At 54.0% G+C, this 21,812-nt stretch overlaps 1 protein-coding gene across 2 annotated transcripts in view; it reads left to right on the top strand.

Moving 5' to 3' along the window:
* Nucleotides 1-21,812, top strand: part of UNC13C (unc-13 homolog C) — a 120,903-nt gene that overhangs the window by 67,361 nt on the left and 31,730 nt on the right. Inside the window, exons 10-17 of one of the 2 annotated variants that reach the window (XM_060259742.1) lie at nt 10,048-10,217; nt 11,021-11,136; nt 11,558-11,721; nt 11,958-12,108; nt 15,294-15,362; nt 15,861-15,950; nt 17,420-17,548; nt 18,513-18,646. In XM_060259742.1, coding sequence (XP_060115725.1) covers nt 10,048-10,217; nt 11,021-11,136; nt 11,558-11,721; nt 11,958-12,108; nt 15,294-15,362; nt 15,861-15,950; nt 17,420-17,548; nt 18,513-18,646 — 1,023 coding nt within the window. Of the gene's footprint in view, nt 1-10,047; nt 10,218-11,020; nt 11,137-11,557; nt 11,722-11,957; nt 12,113-15,293; nt 15,363-15,860; nt 15,951-17,419; nt 17,549-18,512; nt 18,647-21,812 lie in introns of both variants that reach the window. The other variant, XM_060259743.1, reaches the window with a different exon arrangement.

Here is a 21,812-nt window from a genome sequence, read left to right as displayed (position 1 = left end):
GGGGGTGGGGTAGAGGCAGGATTGCTGGAGAGACGGAGGGCTGGGAAGCTGGTGGGGAGAAAGGAGGGTTCTGTTCTGAGGGAAGGGAGGGGCAACAGGCAGGGGAGAGGAAGAGGGGCATGGCAGAACCAGAAGCCTCAAGAAAGCTGCCCCCTGAATTCAGCACAAGTGGGGCTTAGGGGCGGGTTTCCCTTGGCAGCTCCCACCAGACCAGTCTTTGGCAGTCCGTTGTGGGTCTCTGTTTGTGTTTGTCTGTCTGCTTGTTTGCCTCTGCCGAATCTCCTGGGTTGCAACGAGCCCTGCCAGTCCAGTTCCCCCCGGACCATCTCACAGCTCAGGGGCTTTTGTCTGCCTTGTTGCTGTGCATCGTTCTTTGCCGGCGTCTGCACCCTCTTGGGAGCAGGGGAGCTTCAGTCTGGACTGGGCTGCAGGGGAATTTGCCAGGCTGCGACTTGTGGAGAAGGAGAGCTTTGGGCTCAGCATTCCTAGGTGGGCTTCTTTGGAAATGCCCTGGATGGGAAGGATGTGGCTTCTTTGCAGGCCCTGCCAGTCGGATGCTGGGCGTCCTGGCCTGTGGGAGTGGGGCTGGTGGACAAGGTGGAAGAAGCAGAGGGATGGAGAACTCGCCTGTCAGATCAGGCTGGCTGAGAGGTGGGCGTTGGGGGATGGTTTCCTGAGCAACACCCGGGGGAGCCCAGGTTGGATGTGGACAGCTTTCCCACTCTACTCGTCCTGTGGGGAGTCTCGTAGCACTGGCTGTGTGGCTGCCAATGGGAAAAACCTTTTCTCGTGCTATGAAACAGATTTTCAGGAATGCAGGCTGGAACTGACGAGATGGCTGCAAATTCTGGATGGGGTATTGAGAAGCATCTCTGGGTCTCCCCCCCACAAAACCCTTGGAGGGTTTTCATCTGCTGGGGAGCTCCCCTCCGTTGCTCTGCCTCGCAGACCAAGACTTCCAGGTTTGTGCTGCAGTGAAGGGAGAAGCTGCATCTGGTAGAAATTCCTCCTTCTGGGCCATTGTTAAGAGTGCAGCAATATGGACCTCAAAGCCACCCTCCCCTCCCTTGGTCAGCTTGAAGTGGCACCAGGGCTGAACCCCACAACTGCTTTCTGCAGACACTCTCTCTCTCCCCACTGTGCTTTCCCTCTGGGACGCTTAGGTAAGGAAAGCGATTAAGGGCTAGAGGAGGCCAGAGATCTTTCATGCAACCAGGTTCTGACCTTCTCTCCTTTCGGCATTCAGTGTTTTCCCTCCTGGCTTCCACCGCCTGGCCTGTCTCCAGCTGACCCTTTCACTGGCCCATGCATCACAGAAGTGTCCCCCTCCCTGCCCTCGAGCCCCGCTGTCTTCTGGGCCCCTTATAACAGGCAGGAGCTGTCCTGAGAGTTACTCGCAGGGGGGAGGGTGATCTCTGTTTGGGCAGGAAGGGCAGGCCTGTGCCAGGCCACCCTGAAGGAGGAGGCCACTTTGGAGCTCCCTGTGCCTTGGCCACGCAGCAGCAGGCCCCCCCCCCGCCCCCCCCGCTGGCACCTCCAGGGTTTGACAAGTGCCCACTATATCTATGTGAGCATCAGAGCAACACATTTAGAACATGAAATGTTGTATTTGCAGTCTCGTTTGACGGCTGATTTCTGCTGACTCCGGATGCCTATTTTGGCTGGCTGGCTGCAGCTCGCCATCTGGCATCTGGAAAGTGCTTCTGCGTGTGCCGGCTGTTCTCTCCAAAATAAGCAAATAAATGTTAATTAACTCAAATAACACACACAGTGAAGCTTTTGAAGTCCACGAATTGCTGTTTTTGCCACCACATTCATATTGGTCTAATTGGCTCATCTTTGATAGCAAATGTGGGGCGTGCACAGTTGGTGGGGGGGTCATTGTGGGGAGAGAGCAGGCTCCCTGCAGCTGGTTCACATTGCGCAGTCTCCAAGAGGAAGCCAGTCCTTCTCATGTGCAGCAGAAGCTGGTTGTGCACTCCAGTCCTAGCATCAGAAGCCCACCACCCCGAGCCGGGTGGATCCAGGTGGGCAGCTGCATTAGGCTGAAGCAACAGAGTAAAATAAGAGTCCAAGAGCACCTTTTTAAAAAAAGGATTATATTTTTCAAAATAAGGCAACAAACTTTTATATCCCACCCTTTTGTTCAAAAATGGATCCACAGAGTAGCTTTCAACACAGTTAAAAAAATGAAATAAAAGGAGTAAGAAATAACAGTGATATTATTGGGGGGGGGTCTGCTATAGACCACCAAGTCAGGCAGAGGACTTGGATGAGATACTTCTACAGCAGATTGCAAAGTTCTCCAAAAGAAGGGATCATGGGAGATTTCAGTTACCCAGACATCTGTCGGAAGTCCAACTCTGCTAAAAATGAAAAGTCAAATAGATTCCTGACTTGTCTTGCTGACAACTTCCTTTTCCAGAAAAAGAAGACGGAAACAAGGGGATCTGCTATCTTGGATATGATTCTCACCAACAAGGAAGAATTGATTGAAGAAGTGGAAATAGTGGGCACCCTGGGCAGTAGTGACCATGTGATTTTGGAATTTTCAGTCAGGGAAGGGAAAAGCTATACGTAGTCAGACTTATAGGTTGGACTTCAGAAAGACAAACTTTGATAAACTTAGAACTATGCTGGGTCAGAAATACTTAGGAGGAAGGGGGTTCAGGAGGGATGGGAGTTTCTTAAAAGCGAAATACTGAAAGTGCAATCACAGACGATTCCTATGAGAAGAAAAAATGGAAAAAGCCTAAAGAAGCCGAAGTGGCTCCATAAACAGCTCTCTAAAGACTTGAGAAATAAAAAGAGTCCTTTAGGAATTGGAAAGAGGGCCTTATAACCAAGGATGAATATAAACAAATCACCAGTGCTTGCAGAGAAAAAGTTAGGAAAGCTAAAGCTCAGTATGAGCTTAGGCTGACCAAAGATGCTAAAAACAACAAAAAAGGGTTCTTTTCTTATGTTCAGAGTAAGAAAAAGAGCAAGGACACGGTAGACCCATTGCGAGGGCAAGAAATTGAAATTGTAACGGGTAATGAAGAGAGGGCAGAACTGCTCTGTAATGTACTCAGTGACGAGACGTGTTGAAGGCAACATACTTTATTAGCTGGTACATCACAAGAGGGCGAAACGTGGTCTGGGTCCCAAATATATACATGCCCTGGAATAACCCTCCATCTGGCCAGGTCCAACCCTGGCCAGTTAAACTTCCCGCCACAGATCTTGATAGGTGGAGCATATTAGCAAGCTACATCTGGGGACCAGTGGGTTTCCCCTGGTCGCCTCTGTGGCGTTCACTGTGTTATGCCCAAAGACTTGGATGCAATACATAACATGCTCAATTCCTACTTTTCCTCAGTCTTCTCTTCTGAGGGAAACGGTGCTCAACATGGCAGAAACAGAACATATAAGGAGGGTATGAAGTTCCAACCTAGGATCAGCATAGGGGTGGTACATAAACACCTAGTTTGTTTATATGAAACTAAGTCCTCAGGGCCAGATGAATTGCATCCAAGGGTTCTAAAAGAACTTGCTGATGTAATTTCTGAGCCTCTGGCTATTATTTTTGAGAATTCTTGGAGAACAGGAGAGGTGCCGGAAGATTGGAGGTGGGCGAATGTTGTCCCCATCTTCAAGAAGGGGAAAAAAGGATCCGGGTAACTACTGACCCGTCAGCTTGACGTCTATACCTGGAAAAGTTTTAGAACAAATCATCAAACAGTTGGTCCTGGAACATTTAGAAAGAATGGATGTGATTACTAAGAGCCAGCATGGTTTTCTCAATAACTAGCCATGTCAGACTAACCTGATCTCTTTTCTTGAGAAAGTGACTACCTTGCTGAATCAGGGGAATGCTGTAGACATCGTTTATCTTGATTTCAGTAAGGCTTTTGATAAAGTTCCACATGCTATCTTTGTTGACAAGTCGGTAAAATGTGGTTTGGATCTTGTTACCATTAGGTGGATCTGTAACTGGTTGACAGATTGCACCCAAAGAGTGCTTGTGAATGGTTCCTCGTCCTAAAAATCAATAAAATTAATTTTAACGGGGATAAATGTAAAGTTCTGCATTTAGGTAGGAAAATCGAATGCATAGTTATAGGATGGGGGAGACTTGTCTTAGCAGTAGTATGTGAGAAAAGGATCTAGGGGTCTTAGTGGAGTATACACTGAACATGAGTCAACAGTGTGATGCGGTGGCTAAAAAGGCAAATGCAATTTTGGGCTGTATCAACAGAAGTATAGCGTCCAGATCACGTGATGTGATGGTATCGCTGTACTCTGCTCTGGTAAGACCTCACCTGGAGTATTGTGTTCAGTTTTGGGTACCATATTTTAAGAAGGATATAGACAAGCTGGAACGGGTCCAGAGGAGAGCGACAAAGATGGTGAGGGGTCTGGAGACCAAGTCCTATGAGGAAAGGTTGAAGGAGCTGGGCATGTTTAGCCTGGAGAGGAGGCGGCTGAGAGGTGATATGATCACCATCTTCAAGTACTTGAAGGGCTGTCATATGGAGGATGGTGTGGAATTGTTTTCTGTGGCCCCAGAAGGTAGGACCAGAACCAATGGGTTGAAATTAAATCAAAAGTTTCTGGCTCAACATTAGGAAGAACTTCCTGACCGTTAGACCGATTCCTCAGTGGAACAGGCTTCCTTGGGAGGTGGTGGTCTCTCCTTCCTTGGAAGTTTTTAAACAGAGGCTAGATGGCCGTCTGACAGCAATGAAGACCCTGTGAATTTAGGGGGAAGTGTTTGTGAGTTTCCTGCATTGTGCAGGGGGTTGAACTAGATGACCCTAGAGGCCCCTTCCAACTCTATAATTCTAAATAATAACAGACAGTTCCACTGAAGAGCCAGATGAGGTGGCCAGAGCATGAACATCCCCTCTCCTTGCCCCAGAAGGACAATAGAGAATCACAGTCACAATCAAAAATTTGCTTTCCCCCTACACACACATACACACAGAGAGTTTTTGCAGGCTCTGTGCAGAAGGTATCATTTCTCTCTTCATCTGGCATTTGTTCTGCTTACCCTTGCCAGAGAACCGAAGACTGCAAGGCCTAGTGCCTTCTTCTCTTTCTAAGCACCAGGGCTGGTCTCAGGCGGCTAAGGGCTATACTGCCAGTGTTAATACTGTGACTTGGTGTGATTAAAATTGTGAGCAGTGGTTCCAGTAAATGAAGGCGGCCAGATGAAGACATTGCTTTGAAACATGCAAATTGATCACCTAGGCTGCATGTCGTCACGCCTCATTGGAGTTTGTTTATCTGCCATGCTTCTTCAGTCAGAGCCTATAAATCTTTTGGATAGAGTCTATAGGACTGTTCCATTTCAGTGAATATAGACTGAGCCTCTTTACTATTATATTTTCATTGTGGTGCTCTGTAACAATCTAACCTGTGTGTGGCCTTATCTATGACAAAGTGGACCGACTGTGGTATTGTTTGAAGAGTTTGGTTATTGCTTGAATAGCTGTGTACACATGGCATTTCATTGTTAGCTGAAGAGTAGCAGTGAGAAAGCAGAGGATCCGGAGATGTTTCTGCTGAGCAGACCAAGACCTGGGCCAGTTGGCCCATGCAAGAATCAGGTGCCTTATTCTTAACGTAATGTTCAGGTCCTGGACTTGGGAATGTTTATTCTCTGTAAGGCTTCAAGCCCTTCATCCGCCTCTCTCAGGCACTGTGTGGCCATTCTCAGAATTCCTGGGGAGGGTCTGTGTGTGTAGAATTCCTTCTGCCAGCCCTGGGTGCCGTTGGAGAGAAGATGCAGGTCACAAAGCAACTGCTTCAGTCTTCCTGCTAATACTGCAGGATTTAAACCTACAAGAATGATGTAGTCAGACTGCTACACATAACAATCTATATGGAGCTTCAGAGATTAATAGAAATGGCCAAGGATTTAAAGCATGTGGCTTTTTGATTACAAGTGTGGATTTATTTTACATTATGCAAATTGTTTCTGTGACCTTGCTTGGTCTTTAAATAATCCTGTGCTTGGTTTGAAGACTGTTAACAAGAAAAGGAATAACTGTGTTGCTGCTAGCCCCTGCCTCTTCTCCTGCCTTTTCCAGTCTTTGTGATCCTCTTTGGCCACAGCCCTGTGGACCAAGAGAGAGAGTTGCTGATTCCCCCTCCCCCCCCCTTTTTGCCCAGCAAAGGTCAGTGAAGGTGCGGGGGGCGGGAGCTGCAACATTGAGAGGACATCTTCACGTCACAGCAGCTTTTGGAGAGTGAGATCTGAGATGCCCAAGCCCTCACTTCTGAAACGGGCTCGTAGTGGACTGGAAAGAGATGTGGGACTCATGGCCAGTCTCCTCGGAATTTGCATTGTCCTGATGGCATCATTGTGATAAAACTGGCCTTTCTTAATTTTGTTCTGTGGGGGTCTCCCTCCCAGCAGGGTAGTGGGCAGCCAGGGCTGATTCTGGAGGGCAAATCAGGCCCTGGAGAGGAAGCTCAAGCAGCGCTTTCATCGCTTCCATTCTGAGAGGAAGCAGAAGCTCTGCTGTGCCATTGCCAGGGGAAGCATGGGGACCTGGGCATGAAAAAAGGAGTGCTGCTGCTTCTGTGAGGTGAGAATGAGGCTGGTTCTTGACTGGCTTCCTTCATCCCAAGGCCCCCTGCTTGATCCTTACTAGTCCCCAGCACTGGGTGAGGAGAGCATGTGACCGGCCCAAGGCCACCCAGTGTGGGGAAAGGGGAGAAGGGGTGGGGCAGGCCTGCGGCCAAGCATCAGGAGCCACCACGGCTGTGCTGGGGCTGTGTGGAGGTGTGGCTGGAGCAGAGACGAGAGTGGCTGCATCCACAATTATTGCGGGGGGGGGGTTGTGCTCCCTCTCAGCCTGCACAGGCACAGCCAACCCTCCCCCCCACACACACACTGAACACTGGCAAGCAAGACCTTGGCTGTGCGCCTGTCCTGCCTGGACTGGGCTGCAGCTGACCTTTGTCCTGCAGGTGCAAAGCTTAGTGCCAGAGGGGAGATGCCAGAGCCCCTACAGGCCACGTCCAGCCATCAGCTACCCCAGGGATCACCACAGACCAGTGTTCCCTCGAAGCTGAGTCAGCGTGAGCTAGCTCACAGGTTTGTCTTAGCTCAGGAAGGATGGCCCCAGAGCACAACTTTAATGCCGGTAGCTCACAAAGTAGAATTTTTGCGCACAAGCTTAGAGGAAAAATTGCCACAGACTGTGCTGGCAGCCAGTGAGAGGGCTGGGCCTCTCTGCCACTCAGGAAGCTGGGAAGGAAACACAGAGGCAGCTGCCGTGGGTGAGGGGGAGGCTTGCCCAGAGCAGGTGGGGCTGGGGAGTTGGGCCCTGCTGCTGCTGCATACAGGCAGCCTTCTCAGGGTAGCTTGAATCCAGGGGCCCCTCCAGCAGAGGGGGGCGGTCCTGGAACCTCCCACTGCTGCCTCTCCCCAGCCAAGGCATCCTGCAGCTCTGTGGAAGCCACCGTAGAATGCTGCATTTCCTTGCTGCTTCAATTATTCATTGTGGGGAAGGATTGATTTTGTAAAAATACTCTTGCTCTCTGGGGAAAGCAGTGGCACTCGCCCTCAGAGGAGTCACGTCATTTATAAGCCGCCACGAGGCCCTTGGGCTGGGGAGGGCAGTGGGGAACATCTGCAGAGCGCGCGCCTGAGAGAGAGAGAGAGGAGCCAGCTGGAGCGGGTGGCTTGTGCTTCCCCCCTCCCCCTCTCCAACTGGGCTGGTGGCCAGCAAGTGGAGCAGGCCTTTGGCAGCCCCGGGACAGCCAGCCTGTGACGTGCACAGGCCTTCGCTTGCTTGAGTGCTCTGTAAATACGTCAAGGAGGATCAGGCCTTCCAGGGGAAGGTGGATGGAGCAGCTACCTGGCCAAGTAAGCTTCTTGACTGACCTTGGCCTCTGGGCTGATGGGGATAGGACCCTCTTTGGGCAGAAGGGTGGCATACCTCTCACCCCCTCAAGTCCGAGTGAGATAGGCAGGCTATAAACGACATCCATACATATAAATGCAAGAAAGAAAGAAAGAAGTGGCTGGCTGGCTGCACACTTGTGGTGTTCCCCGAGCCCCTCCACAAGCACTCTGAAGGAGGCGCTGTGCCCACGTGGCAGGCTGACAGCAGGATCATTCCCAGGTGATGCCAAAATCCAGAACGGGGTTAACAGACAGACAGGCTGCTGGAGGATTGCTGGGAACAGGATTCTCCCCACTCTATGCCAGACTGTGTTTTAAGTCCCTCCGCTGTGTAAGAAGCCAGCAAGGGCCTGACCTGAATACCCAACACGGTCTGCTCTGCCTCCAAAGGTGCATGGACAGGACTACTGTGGTCTTACAGATTTGCACCCCAGTCGTGTTTACAGTTCCTCAGAAGTATTTCTTCACCCAAAGGGTGATTAACAACACGTGGAAGTGGTGGCAACTACAAGCATGGGCAGCTTCAAGGGGGGACTGGATCAGCACCTGGAGCAGAGGCCCATCAGTGGAGGGATGGAGCACTCTGTCTGGGGCAGCAGGAGGAAGATGCAGATGAGCTGCCAGGTGAGTCTCTCTGCAGCAGCAGACAAAAGTAGGAGTCCAAGAGCACCTGAAAGGCTAAAAAAACCTGTGGCTGCGGGGGAGGAGCTCAAACCCGACTCTTCCTCTTTTCTTCTGTCTGGGGCAGGGATGCTCTGTCTTCTTGATGCTTGGGGGCCCACAGTGGGAGGGCTTCTGGAGTGGACCCCCTGATGGCACCTGGGTTTTGGCTCCTGTGTGACACTGAGAGTTGGACTGCGTGGGCCACTGGCCTGCTCCAGCATGGCTTCTCTTATGTTCCTATGTTAAGTAAGACATGCCGAGGTCACTAGGGCTTCTTTGAAAGCAGAGGTGCATGGGATTGCAGCCTTGGAAAAGAGTGGCACCATCACATCTGGGGGGGACATGGACTCAGGCCTGGGGAGGCAGATCTGAGCCATGCCCCTGCATTCCACCTGTGCAGCTGCATGGGGAATCGGCTTCTTGCCTTGCACCTTTTCTGGATCAGGCTCTGAAGTTCCAGACTGCACCAGCCAAGCATCTGGACGGCCTGGCTGACTTGAGAGGAGGTTAGAGGAGAAAACCAACAGGAAGGATCAGGCTGATGTCTGAGTTCCAGATTTTGCTGCCGTCCTGGCCTAGATTTGTTGCAGACAGGAAACTCATGAATCCACAGAGACCTGATATTTCCATGGGAAGAGATCAGAGCTTGGAATCAGCTGTTCAGGTTTTGAAATCTGAGAAAACAAAGAGGTATAATGCAGTGGCAGAGCTGTGGCTTTTTTGGCAGTTGATTTTAAAGAGGAAACTGGAAGCCCCTGCCCACCCCGCCTGCCCCCATCTCCTCTGTCTTGGCACAGGATTACTTCATATGCCCTTGGTTTGGTCCCCAAGTCAATGGCCGGAGCCTGTTTTCTCACTCCATAAGTGTATTTTGTTTCCTTTTCCCCCTTGTGGGCACCCAAAGTGGCTTCCCTTGTTCTCTGTTTCATTTGCACAACAATTCAGTGAGGTGGGTTAGGCTCTGAGAGTGCGTGGCTTTACTTGACAGAGGGGAGATTTGAACCTGGACCTCCCACAGCACCACCCTGTATATTCTCCATTTCTGAGTGGCCTCTAGGACGTGTTCGTGATGACAAGATGATTCTGAGAAGTGTTCTTGCTCATTCCCAGTCAGAGGAATAAGGAACGAGTGTGGTGCCTCTTCTTGGGGCCATGGGAGGGAGAGCCGGCTGTGTGTGTGTGTGTGTGTGTGTGGTATGGGGAAGGGATCTGTGCAGGGTCAAGCTTGGACTCTTGTCCCTGTGTTCTGGGGCTCGTGGCCAGTTCTTTGCTGCCCACTTAGTCCATCTACCTTAGTGCTGCCTGCCTGGAGCCCTGTGGGAGGAGAAGAGCAGGGCTTCAGATTCGGGAGAGGAAGGTTTCCCCAGGTGGTGTTTGCCATCCAGGCTGAACGCTTTGCGGTGCCACCAAAGGCAGAGCCCCTGAGGGGCTGTTGCAGCATCCTGGAACTAGAATGGATTCCCTTGTCTGTCGTTTTCCAGCGAGTGCCACAACTCCACAGACAGAATCAAAGTAAGAGTGTGGGATGAAGATGATGATATAAAATCACGTGTGAAGCAGCATTTCAAGAAGGAGTCGGACGATTTTTTGGGGCAAACCATAATTGAAGTAAGAACCCTCAGCGGAGAGATGGATGTCTGGTATAACCTTGGTATGTAACTCTTTCAGTTATTCCACAGCATGAAGCTTGCCTCTTGCCCGAGCACCTGTGGCTCTCGAAAAGGCATTTCTGGGTTTAACTTCTGAGTCCGAGAGCTCCACTTTCCCAGAGGCCCAGGCAGCCCACCTGTGGATGACCTCGAGGGGTCTGTGCCGCTCTCCTTTTGAGAGCTGCCTCCTCCAAGAGTGCCAGGGCTGTCTAGGAAGCGCCTGCTCTCACCTCCTGTTGGTTTCAATGGGGCTTTTCAGCAGGCTCCTTGTCCTGTCTCTGAAAGAGCTGGGCCATGGTCCCAGTCCACTCACTTCCCTTTCAGGGCCTTAGTGCTTGTGGCTCCCTTGGTCCGCTGCAGCCTGACTCCTGGGCTGTGGTCTCTTTGGGCTGGCAGTGCTCCCTGATCTAGCTCAGGAGCAGAGTCCTGACACAAGTGGAGTGCCTGTGGAATGCTCTTAGCTGCAAGCACTGCCTCCTTTCCTTTTGTGGGGGGGAGCTAGGCTCCAGTGGGTGGGGCAGCTGGAGCTGGGGGGCTGTGGCGGGACAGTAGAGCACTTGTTTGGTATGCAGAAGGTGGCAGGCTCGGGGGGGGGGGGGCGGGCGGGGTGGAGAATGGCTGCAGGAGACAAGGCTGCCTGGAGAGACCAGGGTCTGTCTGTGTGCCAGAACTCCTTGTTGCACTCCTTGCTTGCAGACTTTGCGGGACACATGGGATGTTTTCTGAATAGGGAAGTTGCTTTTCTCAGTTGCTGCTATTCTTGGCCACAGCCAAGGTGTTACTCCCCCTCCTCCCCCTTCTCTAGACAAACGCACAGATAAGTCTGCTGTGTCTGGGGCCATTCGGCTGAAGCTCAACGTTGAAATAAAAGGGGAGGAGAAGGTGGCTCCCTACCATGCCCAGTATGCCTGTCTGCATGAGGTATGTGGGGAACAGAAGTTGGATGGTGGAGTGGGCTGCTGGACCACTCCCAGGGAGTGCTCGGACAGATGACCCCTTCCTCTTTCCCCAAGAATGCTCTGGGCAAAGGAGAGGCTGCTGTGGGGTGGGAGCCAAAACCAGCACCAGAGCCATGTGGGGGCGGCTGCCCAGCCACTCAGTGGCCACCGTGTTCTGAGGTCTCCCTTCAGGCCAACCGCCAGAGCCCCCCTGCCAGTTGGGAGCACCGCTGGCTTTGGGTCAAGACTGGGGCTGTCTTGCTGGGAGCCTTGTTGGGCTCCACTCTCTTGGGTGCTGGCTGCGGAAGAAGCCAGGCCAACAGGAGTCCCACAAGCACGAGGCAGTTCACACGTGGCCAGTGGGGCCTGGCGGTGAGACATGTGTCCTCCCCCCCTGCCTTCAGAACCTCTTCCATTACCTGACGGAAGTGAGATCCTGCGGGGTGGTGCAGATCCCAGAAGTCAGAGGAGACGAGGCCTGGAAGGTCTACTTTGATGATGATGCCCAGGAAATCGTTGATGAATTTGCAATGCGCTACGGGATTGAATTCATCTATCAAGCCATGACGTGAGTTGCTTGTGTGGTGAGAGCAGGGGGCGGGGCAGGCAGAGATGCAGGCAAGAGAGGAGGGGGAGCCAGAAGCTTGGCCCAGAAGGCAGGAGAGCCAGTCTTGAGTCGGCTTCCTTCCGCCCTCCGTGGCCAGTGCTGGAGGCCTCCTGGTTGGAAGAAAAGGCTTGGCACTGCAAGAGGAGTGCTGTGCTTGCTGTGTCTTTGAATGGCTGTCTGTCTGGTTTGCCTTGCAGCCATTTCTCCTGCCTGTCTTCCAAATACATGTGCCCTGGAGTCCCTGCAGTGATGAGCACTTTGCTGGCCAACATCAATGCTTTTTATGCTCACACAACAGCCACGACAAATGTGTCGGCCTCTGATCGGTTTGCTGCGACTAACTTTGGGGCAAGTACTTTTTCCAGATGATGCTGTTTGCAGTGAGATGCAGCAGTATATCGACAGAGGTGGAGGTTTGGATGCCAAACGGGAGCATCTTTCTTTGAGGCCTCTGCTGCCCTCCAGTCATCTGCTTTCCCATGCTTCCCTCTATCTCCCCCAAAGCAGGCTCCATGGGATCCCTTTGGAGAGACTGCAGCCTTTGCACAGGGTTAGGGTCTCCTCTGCTGCCCCAGAAGGGTGTGAGCAAAGCAGAAATGCTGCTCTTGGGCTGGGGCTTGTTCCCCACTCCCAGTCAGTCAGTGGCTTAACTCCCTGGTCCAGACTGGGCTCAGAGTCCTCCCAAACACCTCTTTGGGGTCTTATGCTGTCAGCTGGTCTGCATTATATAAGCACTGCTTTGAGTGGCAAGCTGCTCTGCTGCCCTGGGGGGGGGGGGTTCTGAGCAGCACGGGAGCAGCCCCGCGGTGGGCCCTGCTGGCTCTGGGCCAAGTCAGCTCTTGCTTGCGCTGCCTGCAGGCCACTAAGCGGGTTTGGAGGCTCATGGCACCCTTGCCAGGCGTCTCTCCCCAGGGTGTTGTGCAGCACCCGCTCCCTCCTCCCACCAGAAGGGCAGTTGCCAGCCCGTGCCTGTGTCTTCCATTTCTTGCTCCCATTGGCTTTATCTTTTGTAGAGACCTGCCTCTCTCTGAAGCTAATGCTAATTTGCCTTTGATGCAAGCACCAATCCAGTTTGTGGTCAACAGCTGGGCATGAAGGCACCACCGGAAGGGCCCAAGAAAGAGTTGGAAGCAGCAGGGAGCTTAAAAGCTTTCAGAACACTTCCTGTGAGTCTTTGCCTGAAGGGGCGGGACCACAGTCCCGTATGTAGATCCGCAAAACACCAGCCTTCCCCTGATGGACTGAAGGGCCTTGGGAAGGGAGGGGTCCTTGGCAAAAGCACTTGCAGAGTGCTTGGCCTTTCTTGCCCCTCAGCCCCAGAACTGTCGTTTTGCCCACTTTGAGGACAGAGGGCAGGCGGAAGAGGCAGCTGAAGACAAGGCCACTCTGACAGATGGAGGGCAAACGGGGGGAGAGGTCCCAGAGCAGACTCCAGCAGCCAAAGGATCAAGGCTGCAGGGCAGAGCAGGCACAGGGAAGAGAGGTGGGAAGTGTCAGCCCCAGTGGAGAAGGCCAGGGGGCCCCTTGAAGCCAGCTGAATCCTGCCCCACCTCGTGGCATGCAGCCTGGGCAGGCGGGCTGGCATGGCGTAGCAGTTCACGCATTGAACGAGGGTCTGGGACAGCCGGGTTGGAATCCCCACTCCAGCCTGCAAGCTCCCCAAGCGGCCCTGGGCCACTCCCCGTCTCTCAGGAGTGGTGGTGGTGAGGATGAGGCGTGGCGTGGCATCTGTGGGGCAGACTTGCAGTGGCCTGCCTCATCTGCACAGTCGGTGACAGAGGGTGGCATTGAGCAAGGAAGTGTCCCTGAGGCACCCACTGGTATGTGGGGTTCCTCAAGCGGCACTCCTCCCCCCAGTGTCGTTTAATATCTATGCAGCCCCGTGCCCAGCTGGCACTCAGCTATTTTTTGTTGTTGGGCGGCCAACCGGATACTGTCTCCATGAACCTTTAGCTGAAGGTCTGGAGGCTGTGGCTGGACGGCTCAAGCAGAGTCGGTTGAAGCTGAACCCAGATAAGACAGAGGTTCTGCGGCTGGGTGGGGTGGGCCACGGTTGGGTTACCAACTCCCAGCCCTTGACGGGATGCCCCTTTCATCAGCACCTACTGTCAAGAGCCTGGGCGGGATTCTGGATGCCATCTTGTTCATAGAGGCCCAGGTCACGAAGGTTGCTAAGCTGGCAGTTTTTTTCATCTACGCCAAGCTTGGCAACTGGCTCCCTACCTGTCCCACTCCGGCCTAGCCAGGGCAGCACATGCAACAGTCCCCTCCAGGATAGACTGCTGTAACTCGCTCTATGCGGGCCTTCCCTTGGGGCTGTCGCAGAAGCTCCAACTGCTCCAGAATGCGGCTGCAAGAGTCCTGACAGGACCCCTCAGAGGGCACACAGTTACCCCACGCTGGGCAAGCTGCACTGGCTTCCTCTGAAGCACCGGATCAAACCTTTAAGGCCCTTCAGGGTCAGGCACTGGCATACCTCTGGGACTGCCTCTCTCAATAGGGCCCCAGGAGGGCACTACCCTCAGGCACCCAAAATCTTCTGGTGCTCCCCGGCCTGAGAGAGATCCGTTTGGTGGAGTGGTTAAGTGCGCGGACTCTTATCTGAGAGAACCGGATTTGATTCTCCACTCCTCCCATTGCAGCTGCTGGAATGGCCTCGGGTCAGCCATAGCTCTTGTAGGAGTTGTCCTTGAAAGGGCAGCTGCTGTGAGAGCTCTCTTAGCCCCACCCACCTCACAGGGTGTCTGTTGTGGGGGGAGAAGATATAGGAGATTGTAAGCCGCTCTGAGTCTCTGATTCAGAGAGAAGGGTGGGGTATCAATCTGCCGTCTTCTTCTTCTGTCCTCTTCCCAGCTTACAGGGAAGGGCAGCCAAAAAGTCTCAACAGTAAAGAAATAATCAACTAAGGAAGCAGGCCCCGTTTTTCTCCCTGCCTGGTGAAGTGCTCTGGAGCACCTGGTAGCTCCTCCCGCTGACAGTGTTGTGCTGTCTTGATTGATGGACTCCCAGCAGAACACCACTTTGGCTTTTGGGTCCTGCAAGGCTCACCAAGCCCCCTGGCTTAGTCTGAGAGGGGAGTGGGAGCTAAATGTTCCCAGGGAGCAAAGGGAAGTGGGGAAGCAGTCCCGGCCAGGGCGCTGGTGCTGAGGGCGGGAGCAGGCCGGTCTTTTGCTCTCAGGACCGCCAGCCAGCCTCTGGCAGCCTCAGCCAAGGGCAAGGGAGCTGCCAGAGAGCTCCCGGGAGCCCCTTTGGGCCTGGTCCAGACCTGGCTCGGCTGGCCTCTTTCCTCATCGCCTCTTGGAACACAGCAGCTGTCAAGCCTGAGCCCGCGAACCTTCCTGGGAGGAGGAGGAGAAAGTACTACTGGGGCAGAGCTCTTCCACTCATCTTTCCCCCTTTCAGACATCTGCACTTGATGTGAGGGGAAGCAGCCCCATGAGGAGGGAGGTCCTCAAGCAGGGCGAGGGGTGGTGGTGGCCGCCCAGCCATCTCGCTCACAGATGTTTCTCTCTCCACCCCCACCCCACCCACAGAGAGAAAAGTTCATCAAACTCTTGGATCAGCTGCACAATTCCTTGCGGATCGACCTCTCCAAATACAGGGTAGGTGCTGCTCCTGGCTGAGCCCCACACAGGTGCCACGCAGCAGGGAGACCCACGGCTGGCTTCTGTGGGGAGGGGTGAGGGAGCAGAAGCTGAAGGGGGTGGAAGGGAGGGAGTCAGCATTCGTGCCTGGCCTCTCTGCAAGCGGGCTTTGCTCCAGGGACCACCTTTGCTTTCACATGTCCAATTTCCCGGAATCTTGAACCCACTAGGGGGTGGGGGAGGGGAGCAGGGAAACTCTCTTTCATCCCCTCTAAGCTTCACTTGAAGAACATGAGTTGAGTATAAGTCATAGACTTGCAGTGATGGGCGGCTCGTGTAGCCCCGTGCCCTCATGCATCACTGCCTTCCAGAGGGGTGGGGGGGAGGGTGGCAGCATCTCTCAGAAGCAGGCCACCTGTCCTTCTCGGGTGGTTGCCAGGCAGGTTAGAAGGGAAGGAACGTGCTGAGCTCCCTGTGCCTTGTAGCTGAATGTTCTCTCCCATGTTCGTGCACTAGGAGAACTTCCCGGCTAGCAGTCCGGACAGGCTTCAGGACCTGAAATCCACAGTGGACCTCCTCACCAGCATCACATTTTTCCGCATGAAGGTAATTGCTGCGAGGCCCTGACCTGGGTGGCCCCGGCTAGTCCGGGCTGGCTTCACATAATAAGAGCTACATAGAATAAATGTCAGATGTCTGAGAGCCACAAGACAGGAATGTTGGATGTTTGAGAGAAGGAAGCAAGGCAAATAGATGGAAGGGAGACAGAGGTGGAAAGAAAGCAACTTTTACTTTAAATGCACTCCCCAAGCCACTTGCTGACTTGGCTTGGAGAAGTGTTTTAAAGAGAGAAATGCCTTTCCCAAACCAGCCAATGAGGCAGTGGGAGCTTCGAGAGGCACAGTTTGACCACCTCTGGGCTAGCCCCCTCTCATCCGGTCTTGGAAGCTGAGTAGGGTCAGCCCAGGTTAGTATGTGGATGGGAGACCAGCAAGTCAGCCAAGGCTTCATGCCACTGCCCACCACCACCGTTACCACCAAAGCTGTGAGGAGCTTGCGGAGGAGCCAAGCAGCCATGGTGTGTTAGGAGGCTCTGCCTCACTCATTGCTATGGAGACCACACTATCTGGCCTCCCAGAAGTCATGGTGGAGAGCACCCACAGTGCATGGGAGGATGGTGCATCTTGTAAAGTGTCTGTTTCAAGGAAGCATCTGCCTTTTCTTACAAGCTGCAGTTTTTATGGAATCTGGAAACTGCACATTGGAAGACTCTTCCAGGGTTGTTAAAAAAACAGTCACTATTTGACAGATCATTTAACAAGTAAGTCCCTAGTCATTTTTCTTGCAAAGTTATAAGGCAAAATATGCAGGCTGCAGTTTTCCCCTTATAACTTTGCAACCAAAAGTGTTAGACCTACTTTTAAAAAAAGAATAAAGAAAGCTGAGAATTAGCTGCAATAACGTTATTGCGCTACAACTATCTGCCTGAAAGGTCTGTGTGTGTGTGCGTGTTTTTAGCTCCTGAGAAGCCCCTGTGGCAGCAAGCGGAGCAACACCAAGAATGAGGCAGCCTCAGATTTTGAGAGACAGAGAGAGTCTAAAGTGCCAAGAAGTGGCAGCCAGCTTATGGCGGCCCTTCAGGAGAGGTAGTTTGCCATGGCCTGCCTCTGCGCAGTGACCTCTGTGGACTCACTTGACGCTCTTCCATGCAAGTCCTCCCCTGGCCTGGGGCATCTGGGTCAGGGCAGAGTTCAAGTATCAGGGGGGAAGCAAAGCCTTTCAACCCCCCCCCCTTCAGCAGCTCCCAAAGAATGTTTTTTTTGAAGTTCCTGAAGCTAAAGAGATCATCTGTTGCCTTGACAAACCAAAATAATTTCCGTTGTTTTGTTTTAGTGGAATTAATGTAGTTTAGTGGTTTGATTAGGGTTGCTTCAGGCACGACGCATAGCGAAAGAGCCAGCCAGTGTTCTAAAGAAACCCAGCCCTTCCCATTTGGACCACTCACTGCTGTGCTGGGTGCAGAATGTTGCGCCCCTTGAAACTGGTTGCTGCTGATGCTCTTGCAAACTCCGCAGGTCCTGGAGCTACAGAGCCCGCCCCGCGCCAGCACGGTGGTGAAGGATTGCGTCAGGGCCTGCTTGGACTCCACCTACAGATACATTTTTGACAACTGCTACGAGCTGTACTCTCAGCTCCTGGATCAGGTGAGCCCCGGCAAGAGCTGGGCTGCTTTTCCACTTGGGAAGGGTCTGCTGCCTTCGCCCCCCACCCCCAAAGAGAATCCTGGTCGGGGGAGGGGGGCCCCGCCTCGTTCTGACCCAGCCCTGCCCCCCTCCCTGCCTGGCTGCACCCCCAACATCATCCCTCCCTGACGGTGGAGCTGGGCTGCAGTCAGAGAACTGGGACCTTGGAGGGAGGGCCCCGCTGAGCGTAGAGCACTGGCTGGAGTCCTTGTCCTCCAAGCCTCAGCCTTCTGAGCTGCCCTGATGGGAGAGCAGGGCTGGCTGTCTGGATGGGGATCTGCTGGCCGCTCTCAGATGTGGCGTGAGGGGGGGTATTGGGCCTGAGGGCTCCAACAGGCCACTTTTGATGTGTCTCTGTTGGCGCCACCAGCCCTGCAGAGCCTGTTGCTGCATCCCCCGCTCACCTCTGCAGCAGCAGAAGCCAGGTGGGCCAGGCTTTGGCCCTTGGGATGGATGTCTCTGTGAAAGTGCTGCCTCTTTCGCCATCTAGCCAGAGTCCCCAGCTGTCTCCTCAGCACAGACAGATCTGTTCTGCCTGGAGGGAGACCTTTGAGGGGTGGTCCCAGGGACATCACGGCACATGAATGGATCCAGCAGAGAGGCAGCTGCTCCTTGGCCCAGTCTTTTTGTCCAGCCCAACATGAGCAGCAGAGCAGATGCTCCTAAAATGGCAACCCTAGAGGAAGCATTGGACTCTGGTGTGAACGGGGAGTTTAATCTGGAAAGCCTAGTCTGTCTACGGGGAGCTCCGGCAGTTGGGGAGGCTGAGCCAGCAGGAGAATCGGCCCTGGTGCTCTGGGAGGCTTCTGTGGATCGCCAGGCGAAAGGGCGGATGCTTCATGCGAAGGGCCAAAGGAGCCACAACTCAAACCCCATGCCAGATGACACTAGAATGGGGACTGCTTTCCCATCCTTTTGCCCACAGGGTAAAAGGCAAGATGTTCCTCGAGAAGAGCAAGGCCCAACCACAAAGAACTTGGATTTCTGGACGCAGCTCATCACCCTCATGGTGACCATAATTGACGAAGACCGGACAGCCTACACCCCGGTCTTGAACCAGTAAGGCTGGGCTTTGGGGGCAGGGGGGAGGGAGGGGGGCTCCCAGCAGAGCACAGTCCCCTCCTCCCGCGCCCAGGCAAGCCCTGGGGGTCTTCTTCCAAGGGGGCAGGGTTTTGTTTTTAAACCATCCATCCTCTTTGCAAGCCACTTTGGCTGTTTCCCGGGGTCCTCCTATCCCATGTTGCTTGGGGGGGGGCACGCCCCACGGCGGCAGCTTTGCCTTTTGAAGCAGCAGCAACAACAGAGTCCAAAGGGCAGGCAAAACTCTCCACAGCAGAAAGGAAACAAAATGGGTGGTCTGGATCCACCCCCCCTTCCTCCAGGGCAGCTCTGGCTTCTAAGCAGGACTCACTTCTCTGACCCTCCAGAGGAGGAGGAGCGAATGAGTGAGTGGGAAGAGCCTTGCACCCTGCCCTGGAGGGCTTGGTGACCCCCCCACCCCGCCATCTTGCTGGAGGCTTGGGGGGGGGCTAAGAGGGAGGAGGGGTCTGGTGCCTTGGGAAGCACACGGGCCGGGGCAGGGCAGGGCGGGGCGGGGGGCATCCTTGTGGGAAGGAGGATGAATCAGTGCAGGGCTGAGATTTTTGGTTTATCCAAAGAGCAAAGCAATCCAGGAAAGGTGGCTCACTCTGACCCCTTCTCACTGAGGTTGGGCTGCTGCTGTGCCCTACACTGCACAGCCCAGCCCCCTTGGCCCTCTCAGCTCTGCCTAGTAGCGCCGAGAGTCAGAAATGAGCCTGCCTCCAGACGGCTGCAGCTTTTCCCACCCTCAGTAGGGAGCAGAGGGAATTATTCCCGCCCCCGCCCCAGTCCTCTTAAATAACAGGACTTTCCACGCATCCATCTGTGTGCAGTTGTTGCCTGTTGACTGGTAGCAATGGAGGTGGTCCAGCTGTACCCAGGGAGGCAGCATCTCCGTTCCTTTCCATGGAAAAGAGGAGGTGTCTGGGGGGGAGAAGCTGGGCTGCATGCAGATGTGGCTGTGGCTGAGCTATTCCAGCAGCGCTCTGTGATGTCAGGCTGAGTGGGGTGGGGGGAGGCGTCCTTCAAGGAAGCCGTGCAGAGAAGATTTCTCCTTTGTGATGCTTACTTATCTTCAGAGCCCTTCTCCGTGGTTGAGTGGCCTCCACAAAAGGCCGCTTTCCACAGGCCAAGGCTTCCGGCAGAGAAGAACAAACAGCACTGAGAAAGCATTAGTCCCTGGATGCTACACTCCTGTTGCCATGGCATTTTTTGGAGCTGCAGTGATGGGATGGATCCAGGAACAACTTGCTGCCGCTGAGCAGCCCTCGGGGTTCGGTGCAATGCAGCCCCTCCCAAACAAGGAAGGGCCAACAGCTCCCCCAGCCTACCCTGCAGCAGCAGCAGCAGCGTGTCCCTAGGAGAGGCCCAGCCACATAGGCCCCACTGGGCTTCAGGGGGCTCGTCTGGCCTCCCTCTGCCCCTCTTTGAGGAGCTGCTGGCTCCCCCTGTGCCTGGAGTGGGGAAGCTCACCTCTGCACTTACCAGCATTGGTGCGGCAGGGGCGGGGCGGGGCTCCACTACCCAGCTGGAGCGGCCAGCTGGCCCTGCAATTCCCTCATCTGGAAACGGGTGGGAATGAGATCTCCCTGGGACTCAAGCCTCTCCAGCCATTTAGAAGAGAGCCCATAAAGGAGTGGGAGGGGATGGGAGAGAGGGAACAAAGGCGAGTCTGACCCCACCCCACTGAGGCAGCAGAGACACTGGGAAGGCGCCTAACCCATCAGCCCCAGCCTCTGACGCCCCAGATGTTAACAGCAGCAGCAAGTGGGAAAGCTGAGGAGATGCTCCAAACCTTGGTCAGCCTCCTTGTCCATCTTAGGTCGACAGAGCAGAGAGCCCCCCCACCCCACCCCATGGGCTAAAGGCATTTATGTGACTTTGGGTTCTGGATTCTGTTTTGGACCAGCATGGCTGCCAGTGTCTTTGCTGGCTGGCTGTGAGAGGGTGGGGTGAGACCTCCAGGCCCAGCAGATGCTGCGAACAACACCGGCAGGCGGAGGGGGGGGGGGGGGGGCTCACCTTGCAGTGAGGACAGGGCTGCAAGCCTATTCTTAGGCCTGGTGATGACTCACAGGAGCATCCCACGCAAGGGTGGGTTTGTGTGGTTTCCTCTCACCCTCTGGAGCTTCCAGCTGGCAAGTTTCCCCACATTGCCCTTGCCCTGCATCTTTCCCCCACCCCCCAAAGGCAAGGGCATCACACGCTTTCTTGGGTGGTTTCTGTAGTCAGCAGTGGACCTGTTCTCATGGCATAGAATGCTGCGATGACCTGTCTGGCTGGTTCTCTGAAGCTTTGGTTTTGGAAGAGAAGTGCCGAGCGGCAGCAGGTGGAGAGCTCGAGAGGGCTCCCGGGCCGGGCCCAGCCAGCCGTGCCCCTTGAGTGGCCAGGGGTGCCTTCTGCCAGCTGCATCTGATGTGGGAAATGTCTCCTTCCTCACACTCAGCCCATCCAGCCCTGCTGTTTCGTGCTTTTGTTCCCTCATGTTCAGATTACAGTACTGTGCTCTGGGATTTGGCTGCCCCTCAGACAACCCGGAAGCTGCTGCTGGCTCAGACTGCTGCAGCCTGATTACTGTCAGGGCTGCCAGTTTGGGTGCAAACCCGATCCAGGGTGCTGGTTAAGGCCTTTCAAGCCCCAATACCTCAAGGCCCGCCTCCGCCTGCGTGTCCCTTGGACCGACCACCGCCCTCAGGCTGCCACAGGATGGAGGGAGGGCTGTGATTCTCTCCCCACCAGAGGCCGGGGCCTTTTCCGTTGTGGCTCCTCCCACGCTGAGAAACAGGCTCCCGGAAATTTTCAGGGGGCACCACAAGGCCATTTCATTGGCCAGGGCTTCCAATGGAGGTCTAAACTGCAGGCATCTTTTGGCAGGAGGGGGAGAGCTGGAGTTTTATCGTATTGATTTTAACTGTTAAGAGATTAACGTGTGATATGCAGGCTGCCTTGTGCCACAAATAGGTGTGGAATATAAATATTTTAATTAATGAATAAAAAATAAAGTATGTCTCCAGTCCTTTCTGTTGCACAAATATAAGGGGAAAGGTATACCTCTGCAGTGGAAATCACTACAGAGATACTTTTAACAAATGCAGAGAACCCAATAGATATATTGTTACCATGAAAAGTCAATTGCAGATTTAAA

The sequence above is a fragment of the Heteronotia binoei genome, chromosome 19, assembly GCF_032191835.1.
Source record: "Heteronotia binoei isolate CCM8104 ecotype False Entrance Well chromosome 19, APGP_CSIRO_Hbin_v1, whole genome shotgun sequence".
Lineage (NCBI taxonomy): Eukaryota > Metazoa > Chordata > Lepidosauria > Squamata > Gekkonidae > Heteronotia > Heteronotia binoei.
Note: the sequence above shows the minus strand (reverse complement) of the source record. Positions and strands in the feature narration are given on the sequence as shown.